This window comes from Tinamus guttatus, unplaced genomic scaffold (assembly GCF_059628265.1).
Source record: "Tinamus guttatus ecotype Peru unplaced genomic scaffold, ASM5962826v1 Tinamus_guttatus_pri_ptg000472l, whole genome shotgun sequence".
NCBI classification, from domain to species: domain Eukaryota; kingdom Metazoa; phylum Chordata; class Aves; order Tinamiformes; family Tinamidae; genus Tinamus; species Tinamus guttatus.
The window spans coordinates 9,075,866-9,094,694 of record NW_028289006.1 but is presented as its reverse complement, the minus strand read 5'-3'; the positions used below and the strand labels follow the sequence as shown (position 1 = coordinate 9,094,694).

Sequence of the window (18,829 nt, the reverse complement as noted above, 5' to 3'; positions counted from 1 at the left end):
CTAAATAAGAAATCTGTATCAGCCCATCTCTACAGACAGAAATAAACACACGAGGTGAAAATGGAGTATCATAGATCCAGATAGTCTACCTGATGTACTACAAACGCCAGTTAACTTTTCTGTTGGAAAACCAAGCTGTTCTTTCATCTCTAGACATACATACATATATATATGCGTATTATATATCTATATCTATGTATAAAGGAATTCTTCTTTCCAAGATATTAATCCAAGGAAGCAATTATATGCATTTCAAAATTCAGGATGTGAGTATCTGCATCTCATCTGTAAGATCAATTGCAAGCAAACATATCCATATGCTAAGAGCACGGACAATTGAGAGACAAGCTTCATCCTTGCATGTGGACAGTGTTTAATACTAGAACTAACAACATATTTAAGCATCAGTAATTAGCACCGTGGCACCTCATTTTCAAATATCTAGCTCTTACTACAACACAGAATACTGACTGTCCTGGTGGCCTAACTCACAGAGCTTAGGACTCGTGTTCACAACCACTGTCAGGCTAAAGAAAAAGTACTTGAGATTTAGACTGCAGCATGTCTGAACAGGCTGCAACGTAAAAATCCGGCGACCTCAGAACCCTGGATCCGCAGATAAAACTACTGAGTTGTATGATGAGTTTACTTATTTCTGTTAGTATAAAGAAGCTGAAACCTCTCAGAAACCTCTTTGAGATTGACAGCTTCAATTCCATTTAAGTCTTACTTTAAGTTTCTTCATCCAGCACCAACTTTCTAGTGCTTTTTCAGCAGTCTGTCAAAACACACTGCAATTTGTAGCATTAGTAAGTAGAGCATCTCATGCTGTAGGCTTTATTTTAGAGAAGATTGGCTGTTCTACAGCTATACAACCGGTGTCATCAGCTCCTGTGTTGGTCCATTTGCAGTTCTGCTCTTCATGAAACACAAATAAGCTGAACATCATCTCCTGTATAAAGATCTGAAAAAGATCCTAAGCAAGGAGTAACTAAAGTCATAGTTCTGTAAGAAAACTAAGAAAAGAGGAAAGAAAACCTACATTAAAAAAAAACTACTGATGAGCTAGAGAAAAAAAATATTGATTTTTTTTACTCTACACTCCATAAGCTATTGTTAGTAATGAAACATCTGCTTGTACTTTATTTTCATGATATGATAATACAATATGCAATGACTATGCCTGAGCAGCATTTCTTCAAGAACTATGCCAAGTTCTGAACAACCTACTCTTTCTGAGGTTAAAATGCTACCTCAGAGAGGCAAACATCATGTGCTATCTACCCACTTCAGCATATTACTTACTCTCTACTTAAGTACATGATTATAATTATGATTCATATTGTGGTAGTAAATACATCCCCAATCGGTGCTTTGGGCTCTCTTGTGGCTGATCTTGTATGTGCACATAATGAAAAGACTGCAAAGGCTTTCGACTGTGAGGAAAGGCAGCAGCGAAACGAACGTGGGGAAAGATCACTCTGATAAATAGAGCAACAATTCCAAAATGATTGGGACTATCTGTTTTAGGAATATACAAGTCTTAACTAAATAATACTATTAAGTACTCATGATTTATTGTCTTTATACTCTCATTTCTGAGAAAGAATAATACTATTAATTCACACTGCAAATGAGTCACAGCATAGACAACAGTATTTGCAAACCTTGGTGCTACAACTCACTGAAAACTAACAGTACGTAGTTTTTTTAAGTACTGTGTCACTACTGTAATGATACCTGAGATATCTTTCTTATACAGGTGCCACACAGGTGAGCAGAGAAAAGCCTAAATATCTAAAAGAAATTGGGGCCTAAGTGACTTACCCTGTGTCCCACTGGATGACTGTACTAGAGCAGGAACTGAACCCAGCTCTTCAGGTCCCAGTCCACAACCTTAACCACAAGGCTGCAAAGTTAAGCACATGTTTAAGGACTGGGCTGGTGTGGGTGTTTTCTGGTGCAGTATCAATATAGTTGCAAGACTTATCAGTTAAATCCAGTTAAATGCGTTATATAAACGTGGTGTTCAATCCACTTTTCATTTTCCACATTTTCAATCCACAGTTCAATCCTATAACTTAACATGGTTGGCCAGCAGGAATCATCTCTATAGTGCAGGGCTTGTTGCAGAGGGCCTGGAATGCAGGTCCTCTGATCATCCAAACCTGCAGAGCACCTTTGAGTCCTGCCCTTCCCCCACCCCCACCATGAGAAGGATATGGTGCATGTCCAGGTTTCAATGTAAGAACTTGGATATAGCTGGATTGTACAATCCTGTATCAATGGTGCAAAGCACTACTGTTCTCTATACTTCATATGAAAGCACAGCATAGCTGGACAAGTACCTTGCTTCAGCCTTCCCTTGAAGTTGGACATACTTCCAATAACCTGGAAGACATCTTCATCACAAAACAGAATCAATCTGGAAACAGCTCTGCATGCCTGTTCTTTGCTAATGCATGAAAACATGGGCCCTTGCACTTAGTGTTGATTAGGGCTCATACTTACCTGAATTAGGACAACAAATTACACATGCTGGCCTTGAACTGCATCCTACAATTACTTACATATATACTCTGCCATACCTGCCAGCCAAGCTGCCTTCTGAATATTAAACCCCTCTATGGTTCAAGATCTCCATCTCTCCCCCACAGTTTAAAAACACTTTTACTGAAAAATCATCAGTAGAGGCTTTAAAAATAAATATAGCAATTTTGGGACTTTAAATGGTCTTTCATATAAAGAAACTATCATAGACCTTTCATCTCAACTTCACAAAGGACTTCAGGGACTGCTGAACATTGTGCACTGCACAACTTTAATTTCTTAAATTTTTTAATTAGCCTAAACTGGCAGATAATTGGTAGATTATCTCACTTGATACTACCACAGTTAGTAAATTCAGAAGGATTATTGCTAGAAGGGAGAAATTGGCAACATTTCGTATCTAAATTCTTATAAATGTTCAAAAAAACACACAGAATGACATGACTCATATGATTAAAGAATTAGAAAATACTTACAAAAGTGATAATGTAGGATAACTATTACCACCTGGATATTATAAGAAGAACCTTCCTTCTCCCAGCCATTCTTGCTAAAAAAATCTAAAACCAATATTCCCAAATTTGGCTAAACTATGGCTGTTCCTAATTTTTAAGTGTCTGATACAAGTTTTCCTTCAATAAGCGAGAGTTTTAACCTGCTTTGAGGAGATATACCCCCTTATTTTTTTAATCTTATTGCACACTTATTCTTAGAAAGCCAGAAGGAAGGTAATATTCAGATGAAGATCCAATTCTTTTAAACAGAAGATATAAAAAATTTCGAAGCTATGACTAGCGGACAGCACAACACTACAGTAGACTACAGTCTACTAAACTATTTTACATGGATTTATTTACAATTGCAGAATACAAACTGATTTTATCAGAAAGGCCCTACACATGGAATTAGCTTTTCATATTTTTGATATGTTCAGGTATGCCCATTTCAAAACTGTGCTTAAAGGATTAGCTTCAGTTAGCCAATTAGCTTCAGTGAAACAATTAATTTCAAAGGAAAAAAAAGACATTTTTAGTACACTGAAGGCCATGAATTTGACCATACAGTTTATATTAGAATTTGTTAAATAATACTGAAGACATCAATAAATCCAAGCCACTGATTTTAAATCATTGATCAAGAACTACATAATGAAGCCACTGAATCCATACTTGGTGCTGGGCTACAAGAGAATACTTGCTTTGCTCCCATTCCACTTAAATTAGACAATCAGATTAACTTTTAATCACTATGTAGTTCAAACTTTAAATTATCTAAATGTTATTTCCTTAACAGTTCTCAGGAATAAATACTTTGTTTTTTATAAACTCACATGACCATAACTGTTTAACCTGGTGGTATTTCAGTAAAAAAAAGTCAAGACTATTTTACTGTAAACATTCCTGAGGTGTTTCTACTTATATCATTTTGTTTTCAAAATGCAAAGGTAAGGTTATCTATCTTCTACAAATATTTTCATGTTACTCACAGCTATCATCTTTTTGTCATTATATCCTAGTTCTTTTAGCTTTTAAGTCACAACATTATTAAAAGGATTGACATAAAATAAATCAGGAAAATTACGCTAACATTCATGGAAGTTCAACAAAAAAAAGTCTGTGTACAATACTTTGCAGACTCATAATAACATTTGCACTACACAAAACACTGCTAGATAACTACAATGAGCTGCAGAAAAATACAAGTATAGCTTGTCACTATGTGTTGGCTGCATTGCAAAACTGGGTAGACTAAATCTATTAATTTTATGGCTCACTATCAATCAGAGGTCAGTGTAGCTTTTAATTTCTTCTAATTTTGTAGCTGGCCTATCAGACCACATGAAGGCCCAAGAGATGGCATGGCTCCATAAGCCAGCAATTAGGCAGACGGGGGGAATCTTACTTTTGAGAACTGTTAATGTATTTAAAAGTCATATATATAAACTGGGCATCAGCAGAAGACGGGCCATAAGGCAAGGGAGTGCTTTAGTCACTAATTTGTTCCAGTCCCTACTCAATGGCTTGCTTTCAGTGGACCCCCTAAATTCCAGTCTTCAGTAGTTACCTGCTTCACCCAGAACAACCTTCACTTTGCTATCAAGACACATTCAGAGTGTGAAGATGTGAACTAAATAACCTTAGGCTAAGGAAGTCAAATTTAGTCACCACAAAGTCAAAGCACTGAGCAACTGGATACAAAGAAGCCACTCCTCGCTGTCCTGAGTTCATGAAGAAACTTTGTTCTGAAGGAGTAACCTTCAGCGCTATAACAAGCGTTTCAGATGCCACAACGGCTCATGGCAGCCCAAGGCTACACACTAAATCCTAACGAGAACCAGTCTCTGCTGGCTGCCTAGGGTGGGTCCCCACACAACATGTGCTCTGTCATGATGTTTAAGGATGATGACTTCCAACTCTTGCATTAATACCTCCCGCCTAATTTAGCATATGGACACCATTCCAGGAACCAGGTGTTTAGAAGTGAAACTCTATCCTGCTGAGTTCTGAAATACCCATGTTCGCTTATGAAATTAGTTCTTAGCTCTAAATAATTCAGAACAGGTGTATGTAAAATGTTTCTGGAACAAAAATCATAGAAGGCAATGACCAGATTATCCTTGTCCATTAATCTAAGGCTGTCTTCTTACTAATAATATGTAGTGCTACACTAAATAATAGGTTCTTTACAGCTAGCTCCTATTATTTGGTTTTACAACATACAAGATTTATTTTTACTCGTATGTATATATATATATATATATACATATATGTACATAAAAAATAATATTACTCTATTGTCTTCTGAGGCAACAGGCAAAGTAGGTATTTGGGAATGTTGGCAGTAAAGATACCCATGACCAAGTCCTTTAAAGAAGATGCAGGCTATTATATATGAATTATGCATGACATAAAATATGACGTACCATAACATGCATAATTTCAAACTAGTTTCAGATAGAAAAAAAATTGTTGGAAATATTTAAGAATTTCCCAGTTATAATTCTTGTTATTTCTCTGAAATTTGTAATCTTGAGTAATTCGGCAGTAAATATGGCAGTTACATTTAATTCATGAAGATAGAGTAAAAGAGGAAGTCTTTACATAAATTTCTCCTTTTCACTTTCACATTACTTCTTCTACTCACCATATGCTCTCTTACTTCAACGCTGTGTTACATGAGACAGCGTGAGCTGACCTACTACCCTACCAAACAAAAATGCAAGGGCCCACTCCTACATGCTCCCGCTTTTACTTACTTTGGTGCTCTTTCTAGTGCTGATGAGACCCCATCATTCATCATTTCAAATCACAAGGCTGGCAAAACACTACCCAATAGAAGACTGTTTTATGGTGGATTAACTGACCCAGCTGAACTGGGTCAACTCACGAGTCTGACAACCACCAAAGCAATGAAAGATGACAGCAAGACCATGAGTCCAGCAGCGAGGGCAGACAGAGTGAGGTGAAGTGAGATGGAGATGAGACCTCTCATGCCCAGCAGATCACCTTTGTGAGGCTCAAGGAAGAAACACCTTTCTTATCTGTAAGGCTGAAAGGAATGGAAGCTGTATCTTAAATTCCAGACAGAGAATGGGCATTCCCTACTAGGGAGAAGAAAAGGAGCCCGTGGGAAGGATAGCAGCGAAAGAGGCAGAGAGAAAGGTCCAAAGGCAGTCCTTCAAACCTTTACTGAACAATTTAAGCCCTTCATTCACAGACCCTAAAACTTCATGGGCCCTCTCTCTTCCCAAACCAGGCAAATAAGTACCCCAGCGTGCACACACTCTCTTCCAGCTCTTTTTCCCCCCCTTGATGCTTGCTGCTCCAACTAGCTAGAGCAAGCTGCTACTACAACCATCTTCCAAGCGCAGGGGGTGGGGGAACCCAATTTTGAAACCAAGCAAGGAACTGCCCAGTCTAGACAGAATCAGCCTATAAACTACTAGATATTACTCTAAATACTTGTAAATTTATACAAATGAAAGCAATTGGGCAAACATTTAAAGGAACTCAAGAAAGAAAGGATGGGAAGTTGTTTTGGTGGTACAGACCAGATCTAGAATTAGAGATGGGAAAGATCAAAGGTCGAAGTTAAAAAAAAGAGATAAAATTTAAGAAGACTACATGGTTAAGGTTTACCTTCTCTTTTACTGATGGCTTTGGATCACTTAATGTTGGAGGATATTTGTGAAGGAAACTTCTTAATGAATAACTATGTTTCTTCCTTTTTTCCCTTCACCTAGAATATATGTACTATTTACCAGTATTTAGCACACTTGCCTAGCCTAAAGGTATTTGGCAGATAAAAGTTGTTTAAAGATAGGGAAGAAAATGAGAAATACTTGGGCAAGAGTGGTATTTGCAGACCTAGCCACATATTTTGCCGAAGTCCTTCTAACAAAAAAAAAACAAATAAGTAAATAAAGATGCATAAAATATGCTTAGTGTATACTCAGAAACTTAGAAGTTTTCTTGGTAAAAGACTACAGGACAGTTCTGACATAGATACTTTGAATGGATTGCATTAAAGCAATCTAATTTAATCCCTAGCTCTCTTACATGTTTCTAAGAATTATCTGCCCATCCACACAAATATAGGCACTGAAGAACTACTAATGTTTGAATTTTTTGTGTCATTTGACCCAATCTTGCATTATGACTAGCTTGAATGCAAAGAAAGCTTTAGCTGTAATAATCACTTGCTTTCCTCTGTTGCAAATCTCTAAAATTTCAAATTCTTAAACTCAAAATTGTTGTTAAAGCAAAATACACTTTTGTCTCAGCCATGGGCTTATATCTTCCTAGACTATTCTATATATGGAAGTTTCTAGATACGTGGCAGAAATGCAAATATTTAATTTTAAACCAAAATGACTGCATTTTTATTCTTTCAGGTTTGGTTAATGACATTACAGAATCTCCAATGTTTCTTGTTAATAGCACTAGCATAGTGTTTGTTTATAAAAGCAACTGAAGACAGGAATCCCACAGTTTAAGGAAGGCTCTAAGCACCTTTTTTCTTTTGGTTCAAAAGAGAAACTAATGGTCTTGCAAAATTCATAGTTAACTATATTATCAGACTTTCCAAAGGATCACAGCTACACAAAACAAACTGTTGTAATTATTGTGTAGTCCTTGAAACCACATCTTCATACCATATGCAGGACAAAAATGAAAGAGAACAGAAACACTTTATTAGTTATCCCTGTAGATAAATATAAATTAGTTTGCTTTAAAAATATTTTTTTTCAGAGAGTAGCAATACATGATCAGCTCTGTACTGTATGTTTCTAGTAGATTAGACCAGATTGTTGCTCAGTAAAAAGATAACCCTTTTAAGAAACTATGTTCAACTTTTGATTTCTCAGCATCATCCTTGTGACTGATGAAGAAAAACTCAGATTCCACAGAAGTCATTAAACCAATCAGCTAATGACTGCTTTCCGGAGTAAAAAAAGGGAGGGTGTGGGGGGGAAGTTAAATTAAAGTGAAAAATGTGCACATTAATTTTTAAAAAAGCAGACTTCATGCTGCAAATGGAGAAATTTAAAAGTGCAAGCTCCTTTTTTATTGCTCAAAATGAATGACAGAAAACACTTAAGTTATAGAATTATATTAGACTATAACTACTATAGTAGTTTCTGGTAGTAGTAGTGTGTAGTTTCTACACTCCTCCATTACATCAGCTTTTTCATTCATCCTTTAAAATCCAGTGTGAATAAAATGTCATGTTTATTTTTTTCTTTCACAGTACAAATCTAATTTTTGTAAGGCGACAGATCTGTTTTGAATTAAGATAAGTAATTAACTATATTAGAATGTACCTTAATGTACTGTAATAGCAAACAGCATAACGTAGAATATTACACTAAACCTGCACTGATAGAAGGCATCCAGTCTTACACTTCATTCTAAATCCTAAACCACAGATAGACAATAAAGAAATATCTTTATGATGTTATTTTAAGTGAAAGATAACTTGTTATTTAGAAGAAGTAATGTAACCGTGTGACAGCACAATACTATTACCATACAGATGTATTTCCTTTATATAAACTTTATGATTGAAGTTATTCAGTAACAAATCATGGTCAAACACTCTAGGAGCTTCAAGAGCAATAAATACCACAGATTTAAAGCTCAGTATTGCTAATCATCAGTTAAACTGCCTGGGTCTTTAAAGTGGATGCACCTTTATTTTATGCCTTTTTTTAATGCCTTGATTTTTTGTCCAAAGACTATAAAGAACCCTTTTGTGTAACAATAATAAGGTTTTAAATAATGTAAACTCTCCATAAAGAAGTTCATATCAAGAATTTTAAGAAATTTTCTACCCTAAAATATGTGGAAAAGAAAGCTCAGTAAAAGAATCTGCTACTTCCTTTAGTAGATTTGTCTCTTCATTAAAGACAATGTGTTTTTTGTTTGTTTGTTTGTTTTCCTCGGAGGCTCTGGCAGAAATTGAAAGAAAAATCTGACACACTGGAGCACATTTTACGCTTGGAGTAAAGGAATCCCTGTGCTATCCTTGAAATGAGAAAACTTCACTAACTTCATTAACTACAGCAAAACTTACCTCCACCATTTTTCTGACACAGATAAGGGAATCGCCACACATTCCCTAATCCCACAGAAAATCCAACTTGTGCCAGAATATACTGGAGTTTGCTGTTCCAAGCTGGTCTTTCATCTTCTACATCTGAGCCTTCCTCAACATCTACATCTTTTTCTTCCTGATCATCAACTATAAGTTCGCTCTTCTTAAATGCATCTTCTGAAGAGTCTTCATTCGAAAGGAGGTCTTTAACTGACTCAATGACCTCATCGTCTAGGTCTCTTTTTACTACCTTGCTGTTCTTAGGCATTTGTAGTACGTGAAAAGTGATACAGAGGTCAAGTTTAGTTCAGTGTTGAAGAAAGGTCTCCTCCTTAGCCGAAAGTACTGAGAAACTAGGCTGAAGATGGTGGTTGATGAGTCCTTGATATCAGAGAATCAAGAATAAGGACTTCTGTTTTTAAACAATTGTTCTACTGAAAATACCTGTGGGGGGGAAAAAAAAAAAAAAAAACGATGTTACAGTATACAGAAAAAAAACATAATTTAGAAATCATATGCCTTGGTGTACCCATTTCTCCCTATGCTCTATGCTTTGACAGGAGGGGAAAACAGAAAGGGATGCTGGCAATCTGAGTAGGTTATAATTTTAAACTTCTAATTTAAGTTTAGAATTTCAAATTACAGAAATTAAGTCCACTTTTGTGGTCTTAAATATACATGTAAACTGCACTTCATTCACTTTTCCTGCAGACCAATAGGCTAATTGTTCATATTTTAATTTGGCAGCAATAGAAGATTCCTTTTACTGCCTTTTAGCAGGCAAGTATTTTACATAAAATTTAGAAGATCAATTCAACTCTTTTTCTGGCTTAACAGCTGTGCTTGTGTTAAAAGGCTTTAAACAGAGTAGCTTAAGATTTTTAGGCCATTTCCTAGAACTCATACAGCAATTAAGGTTTTGATGTGTAGGATGCATATTAGTGGTTCAAAAGCAAGGGAGACTTAGTGTCCGGTATTCATCAAGGAATATACAATCACAATATTTTCAAAGGCAAGATGCTTGGTTTTTACGAACTTTGATGCTTTCAATGATTTCTTGGAAATAGGGAATAATTAAGCACATCTGAAACATCTGAGAAGCTGCAACCAAGTCCATTTAAAAATTTTGTTTCAAACATGTATGTACAGACACAAAAATGCCTGATTTTAAATAAATTCTTTTCTTTAACACAATGAGTCACTCAAAAGATAGCTGGGCTTGCCTGCAGCTGCCATATTGTAGGTAACAAAGATTTTTTTTGAGGAATATTTTTCAAGGAATTCTCCACTATTTACATGGGACAAAGCTGAAACCTGCAAAGCCATCTGCACAATTAAGAGTCTTAAAAGGGATTTAGATTATGCGTTAAGCTTCAAGAAAACTCTACAAAGAGAATGCCTTTACACAAGAAGTTTAATCAAAGACTCCTAACTGACAAGAATCAGAAATTACTAGAGGATACATGCACATTTTCACCTTTTGATTATAGACTTGATGCAACATCTCAAACATAGGATGACTACGATATCATATCCTGGCAAAGGCACACATAGCAGAGAGCTGCAAGGTATTACTGGAATGCTAGCACAGTGCCCGAGAGATCAAACCTCTTGATCCCAAGGGTACTTCTCAGGGCCCAGTGACAGATCACAAGGAAAGAAGTTAAGTCCCTGGAACACTGCCCACAGCTTATCAAGGAGAGAATTTGCAGACACAGAATTAAAGCCTCTGTCAGCCTAAGTACTATCACCAGGCTTGCATCTGAGGAAGCAATTACCTTGTTCAACAGTGTCCAAGAATTTTGCACTCCAGTTGCCTACTCAACTCCTTTCTAACCTCTTTTCATTCATTCCTTCCGCTCCTAAGACTGTCTTCTCACTTTCCTTCTCCCTAGTGTTACAATCTCTCTCCTGTTACTGTCTCCTCTCAGTAATTCCAGCTCTGGCATTCTGCCCAATTCTTAAGCACAGGAGAGCTTGCTGGCTTCTGATCTGTCTGCTTAATGGCTCACTGTGGATGCTGGAATGTCTCAGGGTCCTACACACCCTCCTTCTAAAGAGGTGAAACTCAAACCAGGCTTTTGCATTGACTGACACCAGTTCTTAATAATAATAATAATCATATATCTAATGAACAGCTGGACACGAGAGTGAGTAATGAGTTCCCACAGGGATGGAGAAGAGTAAGTTGTTAAGCAACATGGAAGTTTCAATACTTTATTCTGTATTTCTGGGCTAAATAGATAGTCTTGCAGACCTCTCTGTTTTGTCCTTTAGGTCATACACCCTTCAAAGGACTCTATTCTATTCCAGCCATTCTGTAGTTTTTAACTGTGACTAAGATATTTAGGTATAGCAGGATAGAAACAGCAAAAATACATTTCCCCAAGGCACTTAAACAGTTCTAAGGGACATATGGGATCATAAGCCAGAGCAGCTAGTATTTCAACTACTACTTTAATTCACACTTCAAACTTCTCTTTTTATCTTGTTTCAGTGATGTAAAATATAGCAGCTCCTCAGTTTCAGTAATTAGTAATAAACACTGGGAGAATAAAGTCAGAACTGTACAATTTCCTCTATATACTAGACAGAACATTTGCAGAATGCAATACAGACCAACTTTTGTCTTTAAGTCTAAAATGCTTTTCTGACTGTAATAAACAAGAAGTATTTTCAGTCTAAAAGGTACATGCCATGTATCTGTGTTTATGAAAATGTGTGCGAGGGGCATATTCATATTAATGAGGTATTTTAGACATTGTAAACTGCAAAGCAGCAAATCTTAAGCAGACACAGATGTGTCAATACCAGCAGAAATTGCATCATACTGTCTGCAATCTCATGCATTAAACACTTCATTTCTATACTTTGGACTAAACTGGGCTTGGTACTTTTATTCCTAGCAGAGTATCATATCAATTTCCTTTCCATTAACTTTTTATTCAGCAGTATGGTATCTATATAGCGACAATGCTGTATATGCTTGCAATATTTGCATGGCTTGAGAAAATGTGGGAGACATTCAGCGGATTTAAGTGATCATATTTGGTTCTACCGGAACTGGTCTTCTAATTCAGTAAGAATCACTGCCCATATCACATCAAAGATTATGTATCTCAAGTCTTTTAGGATGCATCATAATTCCATCAGTAGTCTCTGACTGCTAAGTTTAACAAATTATTCTCTGTACTAGATGCAAGGAATCTGTTGTTTTGTTTTATGCATTCCTAGAAGGTGTTTTAAGAGACCTTCACAGAAGAGAAAAAAAAAAAAAAAAAAGCCTTCTGAATTACCTGGGATGAAGAATGAACAGGAAGATACCTGGAAATGTGACTCAAGAAGCAGAGTTAGGCTAAACAGGAATCACTGAACAAGCTTTTCTTTTAGTATCCTACTACTGAACTTTAGCATTTCCATCAGTAAAATTCTATTTCAGGGTCCCAAATCATTTGGATCTAGTCCAGTAGATAAGTTTTTCATCATCAAATCATAAGCAGGAAATATCACACTAAATAGTGGTAAAAGTATCAAGTCCATGGCTAGCTACCTTCTATGGAGCAGCAGTAACATCGCATTAGGTAATAGGATTGCCCTTCCTAAGGATTATGAACAAATCCACATGACCACTAGGATTACTAACGAACTACAGAATTATATATCATGGTTGGCCCCGCCATTACTATGATCATTTCAAACTTCAAGTTCTAAATCTAGTCATGTATGCTAAAATATAACTATGCTATACTATTATCCGCACATTGGATTAATATTAAAATGTCTAAAATATAAGTTGGCCTTATTAAAGCCTTTTCTTTTTTGAGGTTTTTGTTTGTTTGTTTGTTTCGTTTTTTGGCTATATTTGATCTGATCACTGTATTACAGCAGCTGATGTAATTCTGGTTTCTAGGCCGTTTCACTCATCCTCTTCATGACCTAACTGAGGTAATGTGTCAGAGGAAAACATTGACAGCACATTTAAATTATCATGTTTATGACAAATATAATTTTTCTCTGGACTTTTCCACAACCAAAAGCAACAAAGATAGTTTCCTTTTCCTTATGTAATAATAAAGTCAGGTGACTTTATTATTTGAGAGAATTTAACAAAACAGAAGTTGCTAAACAACAGTACATGGTTCAGCTAGAAGAATATTTAGAGAAAAAAAAAAAAGAGTAAAAAAGAGTCTGCATTAACAGTAGGAACCAATAAACTGAGTGGGTATACACAGGCTTTCCAGAAACAAGTTCCTAAATTAAATAGTTTTGTGATGTCTTAGTAGCATTTCTCCTGCTATGTCAAAATCCTTATTTCTTTCTTATACTTCCTGGTATTTCTTTCTGGAAAGTTTTAACAGGGAGTCTTTGTTGACCTGTCAAGCAAACTGCTGATCCAAACTTCCTTTCTGAGAAGATGGTGGGAATTTTGTTGTTTTCTCCTGGGCAAGAAGCATCAAGTCTTAATGTGTCAGCATTCAGAAGGAAAGCAACTTTGCTTAGACTGCCACATTATTAGAAGCTTAAGAAATAATAATCCCTTGCAAAGGGGAACTCAAACCTAAATTAGCTCCGTAGGAGATCTGGCCTCACCACAGAACTTTTATTTCAGGTTCAGGCACAAATTCAGAAAGGCTGGCATGGGGAGATAAAAATTGTAAAGTCTCCCTTGACCAAACCATGTGCATTTTTAGTAGGACTCAACAGAATTTCATTAGTTGAAGCAAACAAACAAAACATTCAGCACGATTTTTTGCATATCCTTTTCTTCTAACCTTTTTCACATCTATTCTCTAGTAAGAGTTTAAACAGTTCTGTCCAATAGAGTCTAAATCTGTTCATATTGGTGATGAATCTTATGTTGGCGTCCTTTTTGTGGATCACCTATTAGAGACCATCACACCGGCCTGCCATCATACAGACACTAGACCAAAACATATTTCAAAGGCTATCAACTATGCAGTATCAACAAACAATTGAAAGTCATGGTGCTGGAGATCTGTACAGAAAAATATTAACAAAAACATCTCACAAACTTTAAAGCAGAATGAGTACAACTGCCTATGTTCTTGTAATTACAGAAAGAGTCTATATAAAAGACATTAGTAACCACTAAGCATGAGTCACCAATTTTTACATTTAAAACATCCCACAATACTACGGCAAAAACTGATACAACTAAGTACTGAAGAACTTTAAAAATACTCTTGTTTTAATTTATAACATCGATACATTACTGATTTTAAAGAGAAATACACTTCTCTGAAAAGAAAGAGCCTGACATGGTGTATTCTAATACAGTGCATTTTATCGTCTTATTTTTACACTTGATCAAAACAAGAAAATTCCACAAAATTATTACACTCATTTTAATGAATGGCAAATAATCCTCAAATCTCATTCGACTAAAAATGGATGCTACCTTTGTTGGAGTTGGGAAACAAAGACAGAGAAAAATCATTCTTCATAAGAGTACCAAAAGAGCCCAAAAAGAAAAGAACCTCTAACTCACCAAATATTTAAACATGCCACAACACCATGAAAACAGGAAAAAAAAATAATAAAATAATAATAAAGAATGGGTACCTTTTTAAGCTCAACCTCTGCCCTTAAAAGAAGCTAAAGATTAAGTCTTCTGTTCTTCAGAGCTCAGTGTTCTTCTCTGAGGAAGCACTCAGCATATCAACATGTTACTCTGGGGGTGGCAGAATACAACATTAAGGTGCAAAGAGTTCACATTACAGCAATCTCTGCTTTGAAGACAAATTGCAGTAGCACAGTCCAGTAGTGCAGGCCCACAAGGTGCTTACTATCTTATGCTCTTACTAATAAAATTCCCACCTTGACTCCAAACAAAGAAATCTGCATTATTCAGTAGAGTACACAGAACACAGCTAGAATTTTCACTATGGCAGATAAGCATAAAAGATCTTGACTGATATTCACGTCAAAGGCTTTAGGCCATATGGAACCACTGGATGAGAGTCATACACAAGAGTAAAGGTGTGGAGCTTGCAGCTCCTGCACCGTGAAGGAAACCTGCAAAATTTACCTCAGAAAGGTCTATCCTGGTCTAGGAGAATAACAGAAGAACAAAAGATGGGGAGTGGAAAAAAAAAAAAAAAAGATATGAAAAGAAAAGCAAAATTTTAGGCGCAAAGGCCTTGCTTTGAGGCTACAAAATGGAATCAGGGCATTGGTGCTGACAGGAAAGCACAGGAAAGTCAATGGCCATCGTCTGGACTAAGAGAAAGACAACTGCAGAAGCAAACTGGGAATTTTGGTAGTATTGCAATTGAGAGGAATGGTGATAGCTGGTGAAATCTGTGCACATATAATTACTTTGGGAAGAGTTACAGTGTTGCAGTACTCAGCTGAACAGACTTTGAATTACTGCTGCAATGCAGTAATGTGTTCTTTGGCGGGAACAAGAACATGCACCAGAGTTTTCTTGCCTAGTCAAGCCCATTTTTATCCATCTGTGTACTGGAGTGGCCACTTACCGCTCCTCAGCACAAACTGCATGATCAAGCCCTAGACAATCTAACTTGTCCTGTTGAAAATAGACATAGATTCAAGAGGTACCTAACTTGATCATGATGAAAGATAAATATTTTTTGCAAAAAATAACCTCACATTTCTCTGCATTCTTCAATGATGTTACCAGAGACATGCTAATTAGCACATATACAGTATATTAAAATCATAAAAAGTGACAGTTCTTCAAGCTAAGGGTGACTTCAAAGTACTAGAAAACCTAAGTATCTTCGATTCTGGCATCTCTATCTGCATTAAGTTTTTAGATCATAGCAAAATTTAAATAGTTTTAGCACAAGACTAGATTAGCTAGGCACAAAATGAGATTTGGACTGATACAAACACACGCAGTTATACAGACTTCAGTGATACAGCATCTGTCTACACCTGGGAAATTTGTTCCCACTTCCTACAAAATGTTCTTCCTGGCCTTATCTTACATGGAGAATCTACAGTCTCAAACACAGACAATTCCTCTGTCATATTAGTCCCCCCGAATCCCAGTTACTGCTGAATACTTTCTACAGTTACAAGAAGAACATTAAGGCTTGGCAACAAAAACAAGATTTCCTCTCAGAAACACAAAGTGTAAACAAAAATCAATCTTAATAGCTTTAAAAATCACTGGCTGAACAGAAATAGAGAATTTTACAACCTAGAGTTCTCAATGTTTTTTTTTTTTTTTCATTGCATTGTAGTATCTGAAGACTTAACTGGCCTTAGAATATCTTCTCACCAGCTTTTATCGATTTCGGAGTATTTTCTTCTCACAGGTCAGCTCTACTAAAATACATGATGTCCTTACTGAAATTTCTTATTAAGGCATAGCAGTTATCACTTCCTCTGTAGTCTTTTCTTACAGCTTACTGTAGGATCAAGGTTAGCAGTTATCAGTCTTCCAGCTGAAGCTGAGTGTAGTAGCACTAGCAGTTCAGAATCCACTTGACTATGGATTGCTCAAGTGCAAAAGCCATAGCTGCTGGCAACATGAGGCAGGCTCTCCCTTTTCTATTTAACCATGTACATGATGCCATCACTGTGATTTTACTGTAAGATCTTATCACTCTTCCTGGATGGAAGAGGATATGAAAATATATTAAATATTTAATAGGAAATACTGAAAAACCAAGTCACAAAATTAAGAACTAAAAGCTAGGTATTATCAGACATATAGTTCATATGGTAGCCCTCAGAACTTGGTTCTCTGCCCTCTGTTCATATAAACAGGTCAATGGAGAAAAAAAGGAAAAAAACACAATGTGTCCTTAGGAAAAACTCACATGATGACACCTGTATCTGTCTTTACACGTAAGCAAAAAACTCGATCACAGACTGGCATCCTGCATATTCTCGACACGATTATTTCATGACATAAGTTATGCTTTCAAATTATGTTGCTGCAAAGCCCTAAGGATTGACACTTGAAATGCAAAAATAATTTCACTTGACAGCTACATAAGTCCATTTTTCCAAAGTGACAAAAGGACTATTGGCACCCCAAAATAGATTCAAGGCCTTGAATCCTAACACATCCTTGCACAATCTTGCTCTTTTCTTTTTCATGTGACAAGAAGAAAAATAAATAAATAAAATAAAATCTAATCTTAGAGCAAAAAGTAAGATCTATATTTCAATTTAGGTTTCTGGGAAGTTTGGCCCAATTATTGGCATTTCCTTAAGTTTTTTTTCTTTCCCCCCCCCAATGTTTGTCAAATTTATGCATCCAGCTCTTTAGAATACTAATGTTTAGTCACTGTCTGTCATATTTTTTCTCAATTATTTGAGAACATTCCCTGAGTAATGACAAGCTCACTTTTAACTAAACTTCAGAGAAGAAGGGGCTTGGTAAAGTTTCAGGATGCCACCTGCTCAAAAGTACAATTCCACAAACAATTGAGAATGCAATGATCTTTAAAACGTCACAATGAAAAGCTACTATGGGTAAAACTCATGGGATGGTGGCATTAAACGATTAAAGCCAGAAAAAAGAAAAAAAGAAAAAAGAGAAAAAAAATGTAAGAAATATATTTAAATACTAAAATTTAGATAGCCTATTTAAATTCAAAACTCATTTGCTTAGTGAGATTGTTTACATGAAAGTAGACTCCAAGTCAATTATTTTCATTTGATGACAATAAATCCCAGTATCTTAGTTTGTGTTTACCATTTTTTATGATTCATTCCTATGTTGATTCATACAGTTTATGAACTAATGACCCAAAACTGTTCTTCCAAAGTTAACAGATACGTTGTCTTTTGGAGCAAGAACGTTATTCCTTGAGTCAGTATGAGTCAGTGACATGGCTAGCAACTAGGGAAATGGCTTCTTATATCCAAATGACCCGCTTTTTTCTTTCCTGATAAATCCACCATTAAAAAAAAAAAAAAAAAAAGTGTGCACAGGCTGCTGCAAGATACAGCAAAGAGTCGACAAGAGTCTTCAAACTACATGGTCCCCATCTATACTACTACTTTTTCACTTGCTTGCCTGTAAGAAAAAGGAAAACTGTAAGAATGACAATGCACTAAAGGTCAACGTGAATCAGCTTATATTGCCAAAGTAGCTTTCACTAATTTCAATATCAGTGTCACATCCGCACTGCTATGAATTTGCTTGTTTTTTCGTCCACAGACCATAATCAATGGGAGTTTTTTTTCTTGAGACTGAAGCGCAGAACTGAACGCAAAGTAAGTGTGGTACATGGATGGAATTCAAAATTAAGCCGCAAAAATGTTATCTTAATATGCTCTAGGTGTAAATCATACTACTGTATATTTTCCAAATATAAAATTATGCATTCATTACTTCAGCAATTATTTTTAAAATTTCCTTGGAATATCAATAATGTGTACCTGGGAAATATACTAATAAATAAAAGATTTTAGGGCGTTGTCACTGTATTTTGCTGAATGGAGAAAACTGCCTGGATATTACATCCAGCATTCACGTGCATACTATCAAAAAAAAAAAAAAAGAAAAGAAAAAAAAAGAGAGATCTTTAGTTGTCTAATTTATACTTTTCATTAGAGGGGGAAGCACAGATCTGGAGAAATCCACATCCATTCCCCTAACAAATATGGTGACATATTCACAATGACACACCATTTAGAAAATAATTAAGCTCCTCTCAGAAATCAATACTATGAC

At 36.0% G+C, this 18,829-nt stretch overlaps 1 protein-coding gene across 1 annotated transcript in view; it reads right to left on the bottom strand.

Moving 5' to 3' along the window:
- Window positions 1–14,851, bottom strand: part of SLC6A15 (solute carrier family 6 member 15) — a 33,259-nt gene extending 18,408 nt beyond the window's left edge. Inside the window, exons 1-2 of the mRNA XM_010218805.2 lie at window positions 14,731–14,851; window positions 9,127–9,591 (exon numbers count right to left, since the gene is read on the bottom strand). Coding sequence (XP_010217107.1) covers window positions 9,127–9,415 — 289 coding nt within the window. The 5' untranslated portion in view covers window positions 9,416–9,591; window positions 14,731–14,851. The remainder of the gene's footprint in view (window positions 1–9,126; window positions 9,592–14,730) is intronic.
- Window positions 14,852–18,829: the final 3,978 nt, after the last annotated feature.